This window comes from Ipomoea triloba, chromosome 11 (assembly GCF_003576645.1).
Source record: "Ipomoea triloba cultivar NCNSP0323 chromosome 11, ASM357664v1".
NCBI lineage: Eukaryota > Viridiplantae > Streptophyta > Magnoliopsida > Solanales > Convolvulaceae > Ipomoea > Ipomoea triloba.
In genome coordinates this window covers 10580604-10594362 of record NC_044926.1, presented here as the reverse complement: position 1 = coordinate 10594362, position 13759 = coordinate 10580604, and the positions used below count along the sequence as shown (strand labels likewise).

Below are 13759 nucleotides of genomic sequence, written 5' to 3'. Positions count from 1 at the left end.
TTGTGATTTGCAAGTTATTACACATAAGTAAAGTTTGATCACATTTAAATAATATAAATGATACAAGATGTTACGTGAAAATCAATGGTTTAGTCAAGTCCAAGGAGATTCCACTATATTATTGTAATATTACATTTACATTATTGACACTCTTAGAAGCCATTAATGGTGGCTTGAATTCATGAAAAAAGATTAGGAGACAAGGAAGGAGAAAAGGAGCCTAGTGCATGTACAATTTTTGTAATTAGTTATATACATATGTTCAATTTAATGGCATAAATTAATTTTGAATACAAACCACCATTAATTTTGCATGTATTTCTATAATTGTTGTAATTAGTTATATACTTATGTTCAATTTAATGGCATAAATTAATTTTGAATACAAACCACCATTAATTTTGCATATGCTTCTATAATTTGAACATAGTTTATAACTAATTAGGCACTAAATATAAGTACAAAATAATAAAAACAAAAAGTTTGGACAAAAAAAAAGTAAATTAAATTTTATTTACATATTGCATAAGTATATTGATAGGATAATTATACAAGGTACTAGACTTGACCCGAAACGCTCTTAATTCGAAAGAGTCAAAGCAATTAACGCAATCAAATCGTCTAAACCCAAAGGTAAAGATGGCCACACCATTTACCCCCGAGGATAACGGATGTGCCCCTTCCCAAGGATTTCAGGCTCCCAATTATCAAAGCCTACATCAGGACCTCTAACCCGCGCACACTCATGACACGATACAAGGTGGCTATGGTGATGATTGTGGCAGATGACCCAGTCACGTGCAGGGCATTCCTGTCCACTTTGGATGGGATGACCCATGATTGGTTCTACACAATTCTAGATGAGTCAATCCAACAAAATTTCAAGTTATCCAGGAGCTTCCTAACATACTTCTCCAACAATATTCAACAGCAGGGAAACACTTTCTCACTTGTGCACCATAAGGTAGAGCAAAGGGGGAAGTTTAAAGGGTTTAATGGGCATGTTGAAGAAATAGGTCAACAACGTATATGACTTCGACGAGAATGCAACAGTCCCAGTGTTCATCTAGTTACTTAGGTCTGGGGACTTTCACAAGCACTTGAACACCCACCCTCTTCGATCTTAAGACGAGTTGATGATGATGGCTAACCGTTTTGCAAAAGCAAATGAGGGAGATAGGAAGAAGAGAGAAGAGGAGGAATGCAGGGCAGGATGAAAGCCAGAGAAAATAGGTTTAAGCAACCAGGGCCCAGGGGTCTGGCTGGATTCCATCAAAGGAGAGAGGTAGAGATCAGTTCTCGGGGAAACCCTGTTTGGTCCCTTTACGCCATTTAAACCCGCTTACCCACTCGGGTAGCGTGATCTTAAACCAAGCCGAAGAGTTAAAGATAGAGCAATTTCCAGAGGAATGCATAAAAGTCTCCTCGAATGTAGATCACACCAAATACTGTTGGTTCCATCAACTGGTTGCCCATGACACTGGCGAGTGTCACGTTTTGAAGAGACAGATAGAGGAATTCATTTAGAGGAGATATATTTAGTCAATTTTTGAAGCGCCCAAGGCAATAACAACAGAATCAGCAGCAGGCCCAACCCAAAAATGTGTGACGAAAGGGCGAGGGTCTCGAGTTATTTACTTATGACACGAAAAATATAGGGAGTACGACCAGATTGCAGAGCAAGCTGACAAGGAGCAATAGAAGGAGCCTGTGCAACGTAAAAAAAAAAAACACGTCATTTGCTAAGATGTAGAAGATCATAGTAGGATTTGTGTACCGATTAATCATGGTCCGGCTAGATTAATCTTGATGTCTATAAATAAAATACGCCATTATTTTATTTTATTTCATGGTTGGGGGTCTGGACTCAGCTAAGTCTCAAGTATTAACAAATTACAATGGTTGAAGCCCTGCCTCGACCATTCTAAAAAAAATCATCATGCCCTAAAGGTGTGGGAGGTCAGACCTCGCCAATCCGACGAATGTAGCGGTCTCTTATAGCTACAAGAACACTGAAAGTGTTGGTTAGTGGTTCACTATTGCCTACAACTTTAACGGGACTATCGGGTTCAACCCATACAACACCCAACAAGTAATGCATACTATTGATAAATATGTGGCAATTTGTTAGATGACATACTTGACACACCTATACTCGAGTTCAAACTGTGACAATTCAAATTAGAAATTTTTTGATTTACCTCCGTTACTAAGTAAAAGAAAAGATTAGAAAAACACAAACAAACAAACAAGCAAACAAAAAAATAAATTAAAATTAAAAAAAAAGGTTGAGGACCTTTCGAGGCCATAACCGAGGCTAGGCCCTCGGTTACTGGTTGATACCAGTCCTCGGCCTTTCACTGCGCCACCTTGGCCATCAGTTCGAGCCTACCTCGGCAAAAAAAATAAAATAAAATAAAAATTAAAAATTAAAAATTAAAAATTATTTTGTTAGAAGAGAAAATCACTCCCTAGCCCCTCCTCTACGCTCGTAGCGTGGGAGTAGGGGGGGTGATGATGATGAGATATTCGAGGAGTTACACTTTTATTACTCCCTACTTCCCTAGTTGACTTCGTTGTGTTCATAGCTCGGGAGTAGGTGGTTAGTAACAAGATAATTAGGCAGGGTATTGGACTTGACCCGGAACGCTCTTGGTTTGAAAGAGTCAAAGTAATTAACACTGTCAAATAGTAACGGTCAGAGTTAAGCAGAGAGCTAGTTGAACGATGCACTAATGTAGAGCACATGCACTTATTAAGAGCACAACCTCATAAAAACAGGAATTATGGAGGGCCAACAAACTTACGGAGGAGGGGGCCTCAATTACTAAGGAGTCAGGACACTTATTGAGATAAAGTATTGTAGTTATTAGGAGGCCGTTGTGCCTTGTAACCGTTAGCCATTGTCTATTATAAAACTTGAGCCCACGTGACAATTAGGGGGGGGGGGGATTGGTTGTCAAACTCTGAAGCAATACAATTCCATTTACTTACAAACATACCCGATAACATTATTACTGTCATATATGTATCTATCAAATACTGCTAATTAACTAGATTGGTTGGCATGAGTTACCGTGTATTATTATCAATTATAAAGAGGACAAGAGTTTATAAATTTAAATGCGTCTTCTTAATTATAATTACGGTCTACTTATGATACCTCGTGGTATAAAAAAAAAAATGAAGTACTACTAATTAGGTGAGTTTTAATCAAACTTCAGTTGAGATAAATATTTTAGTGCATGTTAAGAAATAAACAAAATAAATTTTAATTTGCTATATGACTTATGAGCAATAACAATTTATACTTTCCCTATAGGCAATAGACTAGTAGTCAGCAATTACCAAACCCAATCCTAGAGTTAAAATGAAAATGAGTGTCGGGGCGCTTTTGCAACTGGGAAGCCTCTTAATCCGTATCCTTAGTCCGCGCGCAGGCGCAGTAGCACTCTCAAGAAGACGGCCGACTAGCTGTAAAGCCAGCAGAAGCATTCCCATTTCTCCGGCTAGTAGAGGAATGGTGACTTTGGTGGTTGCCACCACCATCGACCCGGCATCCATTGGCCCTGCCTCCGCCCTCTTGGCCATGCCCGGTTGGCACCCAGGACCGTCTATCCAGGTTTCTTTTTTTTTTTCTTAACCACGTTTATTATTATTTTTTTTTCTGTATATTCACTTTTCTATTTCAAAGCGTTTCATTAGAGAAGGTGAAAATAGGGAAAGGATGAAATTTTGTTAACTGGGTTGTCTCAGTAATGACTATCTGTAAGATGGAATTTTATTAATGTGGAAGTGTAATTTAATTATGGGAAAATTACACTTTTCATCCTATAGGGTAAATTGTAGAATTCGTAGCTATATGTTGGTCGTGATCACTTTTCGTCCCTAAGCTATAATTGACGTGTTCACTTTTAGTTTCAAATTTCGTCTCTAATGTTTCGTCAGTAAATGGATAAAATTTGTATCCTCAATTATAGCTTAGGGATGGAAATTTGGCACGATCAACAATTAGGGAACGAATTCTGCAATTACCTTTAACTTAGAGCCAAAAAGTGCTTCTTTGTTAAGTTAGATTCATGTGGAGGTAAAGGAAGAATTTTTTTATTCGGGCTGACTGAGACTCTGGGAGGGTGGGTGTTTTCAATGTTTGTTAATGATGCTTATAGATTTATGTATTTCTTTAGGATATGTCAAGTTTTGTGAATAAAGAAGTGAGGCTGTTGAAACATGATAAAAGCCTTGTGAGGGAGGATGACTTAGATAAGCGTTGGGAGGAGGCAACAGGGGAGGAAGTTGATGAGGTTATATTTCTTAGCAAGCATACTGCAGCCTCAAACCGCCCTGCACTCACGGTTCATCCCATTGGTAGAAACATCTTTCTTACTTTTGGTCTGTTTCACTGTTTGCCAATCTTGTGGAAATGAAAGAACTGGATTAGCTCATTGTTGATTTCAGAGAATTGGTGGGTTTTGTTTTCACTGAAATTTAGGTGTGCCTCACTTGAGGGAAGGGGAGAAACCACTGGCAGGTGGGAAGCCTGGATGGGCTGCACCACCTAATCCACGACTAGGGCCATGGTTGAGGCTGTTAAAGACTATTGCTGATTCACATAATCTTACACCTGAATTTGAGGTAATAACTAAGTTTCCTTTTTGTACTGCATTATGGCATATGCCATTTTGATTTCACTCAGCAGTTGTACTAATGGATATATGTAATGGAACCCTTCTGTGTTGCAATTTCTTGGAATAGGTCACATTGGAAGTTACGCATCATGGTCCTCTAACCAGTTCCCCGACTATGTTTGTAGAGATAGGTAATAGTTATTTTGTCAAATGCTATCATGCGGCATTAAATCTTGGGTTTTAATACAGCATTTTAAAATCTTTTCTTCTTTCTGTCTTAATTAATATTCTTAAGGCTGAGAGGAATGGTATTCTAAACTATTTTCTTCTTGTTTTCGTTTGATTTATAGTAATGTGTTGTTGAGAGAGCAAGAGAGAGAGACACAGAGAGAGAACCTTAAATCCGTTCGATCTGAATCTGTCTTCTATTTCTGCAGGCAGTACAGAAGAATATTGGAAGAGGCAGGATGCTGCACAAGCCATTGCTTTAGTTCGGTATCTTTTATAAGAGAATAGATGTCTAAGACTTGCACTTATTTTTCCATCTGTGTTTAAAATGAATCAAGTCTTCGTTACTACATTCATCGGGTTGGGTAGAATCAACAGGACAGAGGGACTAAGCAATTCATCGTTGATTTGAATCTAAGTTATTTGAATCAAATTGCTGTTTTATTTGCTGCTTTTTTTTGGGTTGTATATATACCCTTCTTTTAGTTTTAATTTCACATTGTCTTTCTTTTGGGTGGAGTATGAAGTGCACAATGACCATGCGTTATCTTTTTCTTTTCTTATAAGCAAAATTTACATATACCTTTAACTTATAGTTTTTTTCTATTTGTGGTCCCACAACTATTTGACAATTTCCACATTTGGTCTCCGACTATTAATTTTTTCACATTTGGTCTCACGACTTTTAAAATTTGGCCACATTTGGTCTTTTGGCCTAATTTTCGGTCACCAATGACCAAATTTTAATTGAAAAATGTCATAAAATTGACAACTTTGTCCTTCAAGATAAGTCACGTGATTATTATGCACTTATGCTCAATTAAATAGAGATACAAATTTGGTCACAGGTGACCGGAAATTAGGCCGAAGGACCAGATGTGGCAAGGTTATAAAAATTGTGGGACCAAATGTGAAAATGGTCCAATAGTCGTGGGACCAAAAGTGAAAAAAAAAAACTCCTTCTAACTTAGGCCATCAACTAACTTCTCAGGCTTATTGGGTCAAGCAGCGTCCCTTTTTTTAACTGGTTATTTTCATAGACCATCAAGTTGGAAACAATTTCTTCCAAATGTCGAATATCAGCTGGTAGAGTTATTTATCTCTTCTTCTTTTTACTACCCTTTTTTGTTAATTCAATTTTAACAGCTAGTTTGGCAAGGGCTGGGCCTCGGAGGTGGAGCTGCAGTGGGCAATTGGAGCAGGTCAAACTTCCTTCTAAGATTTAAATTCTTAATCCGAAATCTAGATTGAAAAGTTGCTTAAGGTGATGGACTCACTCTTTCTGTTTGGATGTGTTTATACATGTCCATGAAGGGATAATTTGTCAAGGTTTAGTGTCGAGGATGAAGTTACTTCCTGATGTATTCATGTTTGGGAGTGTTAAGAGTCCCACATTGAAAATATAAGAGAGAATATATGGGTTTATAAGGTTATGGGTTAGACTAGCTAATTGATTGGATTCAGTCTTTTAGTGATTTCTTTTCCTTTTCTCATTTACTGTTTTTAATCACATGATGCAGGAACAATAGTCAAAATAAAGTCCTTCTAGGAATTGGTGGTGGACATTATGCACCTCGGCATATGGATATAATTCTGTAAGTCTACAGATTCATGCTATTCTTGTACCGAAAAAGACAAACACTTTTACATTTTAGTACGAGGTATTGTTTGAAGGTCATTGAGGACAAAACTTGCTCATATATTGGGTGTTGCTTGCCCCAAAAGAAAACTTTTATAAAGGAAAGTATTTTTTTTTTTATTGAATGTATAAAACATGTGTATAATGCCCTATTTATATGTAGCCCATCACTAAAACCCTATTAGAGTTGGGGTTACATTCAAAACTCTAGTTGATAGATACAAATATACAGTATAATAATTAATCCCAACTGAATCTTTTCAGCTTATTAGCTATCTGAATTACAACTACCGAGAAACCATAATGCTAAAAATTCCAAATGCTGGGGGCAACCCCAGCCAAGTTGGTCAGGTTGTTGACTTGGTAACCACAAGGTTACAAATTCGACTCCTAGCGGGAGTAGCCTATTGGCCTTCTTGGTTTGAGCTGGTCAGCTATGGGCAACCTAGGCTAGTTTTTCTCCTTGTTGTCTTTTGTCGGCTAGGGTCACAATGTGAGATTTACCCAATCCGCACCCTCGGGTACTGGTTATGGGTTTCCCTCGTCACCCAAAAAATTCCAAATGCTAGAGAAACTTATAGAGATTGTATATATGTTTTATATAAAATTATAGTACTCTCATGCTAACCAACAGTCCAACATATATTACCCGTTTGCGGCTGATCTCTTTGATAGAAAGCAAGGCATTTTACCATGAATTCTTTCTATCATTTTCAATGTCAAGTATGAGGTGAGAATATGTTGCTGGTGTTGCTGTAATAGATTGGATTTTGAATGCACTTCTATTTGTATGTGTCGATTTTAAACATAAACGCCATAAACAAGACATGAAAATTTCAGGAAACGTGATGTTTGGGTAGGGCATCTGCTCTCAGGATATTCATTGCCAATGGATGATCCAGGTCAATCTAAGGCCCAGAACTCCCCGGAGAGCGTGGGCGGGACCTGGAGACAAGCAATTCGAGTTGCATTTGACGCTACAAAAGCGGCCTTTCCATGTGGAGAAGTGTTGGCACACCTTGACCACAAGTATGTTATTTTTCGCAAAGTCTTTGCAAGTAATTTTAACACCGAACCATGCCCAAACTTTCATTAGCCAGCAAAGTGTATCGTGTGTGAAAAGATAAGAGAGCACGGTTTTAATGCTTATTAGCCTAAACTCTTCCACTAAGCATCGTATAACAACTAACATTCTTATTGCATATGGTTCTCGTGCTTGTGTGATTGTTTGTAATTATTCTTAGTATTACGGTATAGTCGTGCTTACCAAACATCGGGCACAAAGCTTTTTTGCATTACGGTTCATGAAATAATTTGCTTGGCTCTCTATGATTGATGCAGGAGTTTCAAAAGTTGGCAGAGAAATGCCATTTTGGGGTTTTTAACAGAGCAAAACATACAGGTTGGAAAGCCAGGAGACTTCTGCTGATCAAAATTCCTGCTGTGGAGTAGAGTTTATACTTAGTCTGCTTAGTTGTTTCATGTAGCTGGGGAATCTAAATCAAAGAGCCTCTCTAAAAATCGTATTTCAATATAGATTATACAGATGGAGAACATGTTTGAAATATAGATACCAAACTTGGGTATAGATTATACAGTCTCAACTTTGATGTGATTATTCTGTTCACATTGTATTTCACTATAGATTATACAGTCACATTTAATGGAGAACATGTTTGAAATATAGATACCAAACTTGAGTATAGATTATACCGTCTCAACTTTGATGTGATTATTCTGTTCAATTGGTCTAATGCAAGAATTGTCTTTTATTTTATCCTTATACTTATCTTTTATCCACCTTTGACTCACTATTCTCAAATTGTATTTTGAATTGCCTGTGTTTTGCAGTTAGTGCTTTCAACTAAAAACACTTGAAACTTTCATCCCAATATCTAGTACATTGAAATGGACAGGGGTTTACACATTCAAATGACACCCACTTAGGCTCATTCTTTAGAAAGTGAGTATTCCTCTTTGAGTACATTGCATAATTAATCATCCTTCTTGAATTGGTTTCCATCATCATATAGTGTACCCACTTCAAGCTCAGTTGACTCAACATTGAGATTTTAAGAAGGGTTGTTGAATCTGCTTGTGATTGCCTTGCTGAACTACTCAAATGATACTTTTAAATCCTCAATTTTTTTTAGATTGATAACTCAGGGAGTCTTCAGAGTCGTAATACTCACTCTACACTTTTTCATGCTCACCCCTATCTACATCTTCATATTCAACCTCTACCCTCATCTTCACCCCCTTTTAAATCATCCTCAACCACAAGTTCATCATCTTCACCATCACTATAATGGCCTTCACCCCCTTAAAATCATCACCACTTAACTAATCTAACATCACTTCTTTTTCTATCTTCATCACCCTCTATTTTAAATTGAACTTGTTCATTATCTAAATTGAATCATGTGCTCCATCCAACTAAAAGCCTAAGCTGATAGTTGGACTGCACATTTATGTTTATATTATATTTATGCTCACAATCTAGTTGTGTAACTACAATGACATCATCTTCATATTTTGATCTTCCTTAGAATCCATAGTGTGTTGAACACTTGAACCAATTCCATCTTAGATCCATGAATGCAAGGCTTAGGAAGACCTATCCTATTTCATTTCATTGTTAATCTTTAATCACTTTGCTTCCTTTGATTGAACTTTTGCAAACTACAATGATCTTTATCACTTTTAGTGGCCTCTTGCCCTTGTATTCATAGTAAAGACATTCAAAACTCTTCAATTTGCCATCCACGTGAGACGATACAAACCCGATGATCACATCCTAGATTTCATCTTTGACAATCGCAATTTGTCAGTCATCCTCAACTCATACTCAACTTGGGAATTTAGGGTTTGCAATTGTAGAAGTCCATGGAAATTAGAGATAGAGAGGAGAGAAGAGACAAGTGATTCATGATTTGGGAATTTATGTTAGGGTTAAAAATTTTGAATTTTTTAATGTTTTTTCATAGGTGGATCATTATTTTATTCAGATCAAAGATATGCCATAAGAGTTTACTGAGAGCTAACTAGTTAGCAAGTTCACTTGTTTAATGGCAATATTTTAAAATTCAAGAGACTAATTATTATTTTTTGTTTTTTGATTTTTGTCCCTTTTTTGTTTTTTGTTTTTTTTGTTTTTTTGTTTTTGTTTTTTTTTGTTTGTTTTTTGTTTTTGTTTTTGTTTTTGTTTTTTTTTGTTTTTTGTTTTGTTTACCTAATTTTTAGGTCTATTTGACTCTATTCCCTTTTTGATATTATATCTAAAAAATGTCAGTGGAAATTTTAATTAGCCAAAATATAACACATCAAGTGCACACAAATCAGTAACTTGAAAATAAAACTAGTGATTTATCATATTCTGCTGTTAATATCAAACTGTTCTCTGCTCTCAAATGAAAACATCAGTCATTCAAGTGGAATTTGAACATTTCAATCCATGTACTGTCCAAGTAAACAGAAATATACACACAATTAGTGAATAGAATTAAAAAACAATAATGGCTTCCCAAATTGATGGTTAAAGAGTCCAATACTAGGCTTCATAATTAGCTTACTACTAAAGAGATGGTATCACATTCCCAAAGTGATCTGAAGCCAATCTCTGCTTGTGTAACACTTACGACGTTGAACTCCGATTATCCTCATCCCATTCGCTCTTAGGTATCTCTCCAGAATCACCGATGATTACCTTCTTCCTAGGTTTTCCGCTGTAGGTTCCTGCCCCGCCCTCAACCGCATATACAGTGTCCATGCCTTCGATAACTTTCCCAAAGACAACATGCTCCCCATCCAACCTGGACATATTATTATAAATATTTTCATAATTTAAATAAAATAATTAAAATATTTAATTATACAATTCTACACATTTCCAGAAAATAAACCAAACACATCAAGACTGTTTTCCAGAATACAACCAAACACTGAAAAGGAAAATATTTTCTGGAAAATAATTCATTTTCCAGAAGTCATTTTCCTAGTTTCCAAACACTGAAAAGCAAGAATGAAAGTTATCACTTTGCGGTAGTAAATATCAGCCTTAGTTGCACAATCATAATCTAAATTCAAGAATTCAGGGAAGTTTTAGGGGAAACCCAAATAAGATTAGTAAAGGCAAATGTGGCTAAATCGGATCACTAGTAAAGCACTAAATAACAGTCTAGCTAAATTAGAAAATGCTAAGTGTTATCTCAGCAGAGGAAAATGGGGCTATGCAGTTACCTTGTTTGTATCTAAATATCCTAAAATCTTTTAAGGTTCCAGAGACTAATACTTTTTAGCCAAATGGTTATTTTCCCATGTTACATTCCAATACCAATGTTAGCTTGCAATACTGCAATCACATCCCAAAACCTTACCAGCTTGCCTTGACAGTTGTTATGAAAAACTGGCAGCCATTGGAATGAGGTCCAAAGTTCACCATGGAAACAACACCTGTTAAGAATAAATTTCAAGAATTTAGTGTTTTTTTTTTGTCTTATAGACATAAAGAGAGGAGATTAGCAAATAGTGGTGGATAATGACCTGGGTGGGAATGCCTAATCTTGAAATTTTCATCAGGAAAGCTACCACCATATATGGAATCATTTCCCCTTCCATCACCATATGCAATATCTCCACCTTGAATCATGAACCCAGGTATTATGCGATGAAATGGTGTTCCTTTGTAATGAAGTGTAATACCGTTAGCAGTCTTCCCCATCTCTCCTGATTGAAGACAGACAAATAGAAAGACAAGGATCAGATTGATATTAGTCTTAACAACTGAAAAGTTCAAAACATTGTAAGATTTGAATTCATGGCAATCGAAGAAATACCTGTGCACAAAGCCCTGAAATTCTCTGCATAAAAGAAAGCGGAAGGTGTTATGCAAGAAACATATAACTAGAAATAAGAAGGATATTTCTAGAATTGCATTAGCATGATAATAAAAAAGAAAACCAAGAAAATAACTAATCTGAACAAAAAGGGTACTGCCTGAAGACATACCTGTTGTTTTTGGTACAACTTTGCCATATAATCCAATAACAATTCTTCCTGCAAGACATGAAAAAGTTCAAGGGCATAAATGCATAATTCGATAATCCACTAGCACTTACTTTTGTATAGAGAATGATTAGCCATTATTAGCAATGACTAATGATCCTTGGCATCTTTCATAACAGTTAGAACTAAAACACAGCTTATGAGCAACCAAAATATTTAAAAGGGATAGACTTGAAGAGCTTGAATCGAAACAAGAACAATTAAGCACATCCTCCACCTTTACAAGGTAACTACAAGAAGAAACAAAAATCCAACACAGAAGTCCATACCTACACGCTGCTTATCTATATCAACATCCAAAAATACTCTATGGGTGACTTCAAACACCTCCTCCACCTTTTCTTCCTCCTAGACAAATAAGAAATTTGAAATATTGTGAAACACTTGGTTGAGGGAAAAGATCACCAGTTGAAGAAATATTAATTTCTGAATAGAATCAAAATACATCAAAGACTTATTATTCCTTAATGTAAAAATATTTGTCAATAAATGAACATTGAACTTTACATATGTTTCAGATCACGAAAAAGAGTGACACAATTAATCATCAATTCATCATTTCTTTATAGAGAGATAGATGGTCTATTGGCCTTTAGACATGATCAACTTAAAAATACAAAACATTGGTAAAATAAGACCATACAAGAACTTTTAGCATTGTTTCTGCACTAAGAAACTATCTACTTAAGACTCCTCCCAATCTATTTTCAAAACGATTATCCTGCATTATATACAAAACTGAATGTCCTCAATAGCTAAATTATGTAGTATATAACTTGAAATGTTCAAAGAGATAACTACCAAAAACCTACTAGGAGAATCCTTTTGTCTACTAAATGATTATTAGCATGCTTAATTGCTCCTTAAGTTTCTCCATACACTAGTTCATAGCTATTATCATAAGCTTCTAACCAAACAAGTGTACAAGTGACTGCCTACATTTAAGTACTGCAGATTGTGGAGGAAAAAACTAAGCAATAAGCTCCTAGGAAGGTGGAAAGAGCTAAACTGCTCCATAGGCTCAAACCCAACTGTCAGCGGACACTGAACATTCTAAATTTACAGTTCTGTGCAACTAATAATTGAATAAAACTTCAAATTTTTAATCAGAAACAACTTAAAGATTTCAACTTTTTTTCCCCAGGCATCAATTATTCAATTAACGGTTGTGGTCACGAGCACAGTGCAGGTGATAGACGACCCAATGTCTTTGTGTATAAATTGATTCGCAAATGTACTCAGAAAATTGGGCTGAAAGTTGCAAAATTTAACAAGTTGGAAAAAACCCCTTCAAATATAATTCAATCAAGCATAGCCCAGTGACAAAAAAAAAAAACAATCAGATCCCAGGAAACAAAACAATCGAAGAGAGGAAAGAGGAGAACCTGGCGAAATGAGGAGGAAGCGAAATATATGAGAACCAAAGCGAGGAGGAAGATGAGAAGGTAGCGTGGGCGCAGTAGAGCTGAGATCCCTCGACCCATCTCTTCGTTTCTTCTCTCAACCAGCAAACATCCAATTTCTCCCAGTCAGTTGGGTCATCAATTAGCTCAAAGAATAAAATGACAATGAAATTGAAAACACATAATATAATGAGAACAGCGGAGAAGTGTCAGAGCAGTATCAGAGCATGAACTTTTTCTTCTCCCCATCCATGGAATACTGTTCCAATCCGTCGCTTCGATTGGGTTGCTACCTTGTCCATACGATTTCGCGCTGGCGATGAATGCGGTGGATCAGTTGTGGGCCATTAGATTTTTTTTTTGAAGGAATTAAAAAGATCTGTTCTTGTTCGAAAGGCCCAAGAACAAAGTTTGTGGATTTAGCCCATCATGCAGGCAAAAAAGGAAATGACAACTTATATCAATACTTATACCATGAATCTGGGTCCACCTTGCACAATTTATATACTGAATGTTCATAATTTAAATTGTGAACATTTAATAGGTGAATTGTGAACCCAATGGAGTAGCTCAAGTGACAAGTGAGCTCTCTTTGTGGGGGAAAATTTCGGGAGAACCTGGGTTCAATTCCCACAAGTGACCTGGGCCCTCTGGTAGACCCGTATCGTTAAACGGACGGAGCAAGGTCAGGTCTGGTGCATGAGCAAAGAGAGGCAGACTAGGACTTTTTTCTCTTTGCGCTAGGGTTTTGACCGAGGCGCGACCTTAGGTTGGAGCTGAAGCGGCAGCCTCGACAA

The 13759-nt window shown here is 36.6% G+C and overlaps 2 protein-coding genes across 2 annotated transcripts; one reads left to right on the top strand and one right to left on the bottom strand.

The window, feature by feature from the left end:
* Nucleotides 1–3352: 3352 nt before the first annotated feature.
* On the top strand, nucleotides 3353–8207 carry LOC115997508 (D-aminoacyl-tRNA deacylase-like). The gene is made up of 9 exons (XM_031237074.1): nucleotides 3353–3622; nucleotides 4188–4368; nucleotides 4493–4635; nucleotides 4756–4819; nucleotides 5066–5118; nucleotides 6003–6058; nucleotides 6377–6451; nucleotides 7336–7524; nucleotides 7837–8207. The coding sequence occupies exons 1-9, from the start codon at nucleotides 3371–3373 to the stop codon at nucleotides 7922–7924; spliced, it is 1101 nt and encodes a 366-aa protein (XP_031092934.1). The 5' UTR covers nucleotides 3353–3370; the 3' UTR covers nucleotides 7925–8207.
* A 1634-nt stretch (nucleotides 8208–9841) lies between these two features.
* LOC115997567 (peptidyl-prolyl cis-trans isomerase CYP21-1) lies at nucleotides 9842–13244 on the bottom strand. Its single transcript, XM_031237150.1, has 7 exons — nucleotides 12945–13244; nucleotides 11829–11907; nucleotides 11503–11550; nucleotides 11331–11354; nucleotides 11038–11220; nucleotides 10872–10947; nucleotides 9842–10307 (listed from the first exon to the last, which is right to left on the bottom strand). Exons 1-7 carry the CDS (start codon nucleotides 13041–13043, stop codon nucleotides 10130–10132), a joined length of 687 nt encoding a protein of 228 aa, XP_031093010.1. The 5' UTR covers nucleotides 13044–13244; the 3' UTR covers nucleotides 9842–10129.
* Nucleotides 13245–13759: the final 515 nt, after the last annotated feature.

Excerpts from the sequence above, each read along its gene's own strand:
- LOC115997508 (XM_031237074.1), top strand. The coding sequence starts at position 3,371 with ATGAAAATGAGTGTCGGGGCGCTTTTGCAACTGGGAAGCCTCTTAATC. Across the intron at positions 5,119-6,002 it reads CTGCACAAGCCATTGCTTTA|CTAGTTTGGCAAGGGCTGGG; the intron begins GTTCGGTATCTT and ends CAATTTTAACAG. Across the intron at positions 6,059-6,376 it reads GCAGTGGGCAATTGGAGCAG|GAACAATAGTCAAAATAAAG; the intron begins GTCAAACTTCCT and ends CACATGATGCAG.
- LOC115997567 (XM_031237150.1), bottom strand. The coding sequence starts at position 13,043 with ATGGGTCGAGGGATCTCAGCTCTACTGCGCCCACGCTACCTTCTCATC. Across the intron at positions 10,948-11,037 it reads GATTAGGCATTCCCACCCAG|GTGTTGTTTCCATGGTGAAC; the intron begins GTCATTATCCAC and ends TATTCTTAACAG. Across the intron at positions 10,308-10,871 it reads ACAACTGTCAAGGCAAGCTG|GTTGGATGGGGAGCATGTTG; the intron begins GTAAGGTTTTGG and ends TAATATGTCCAG.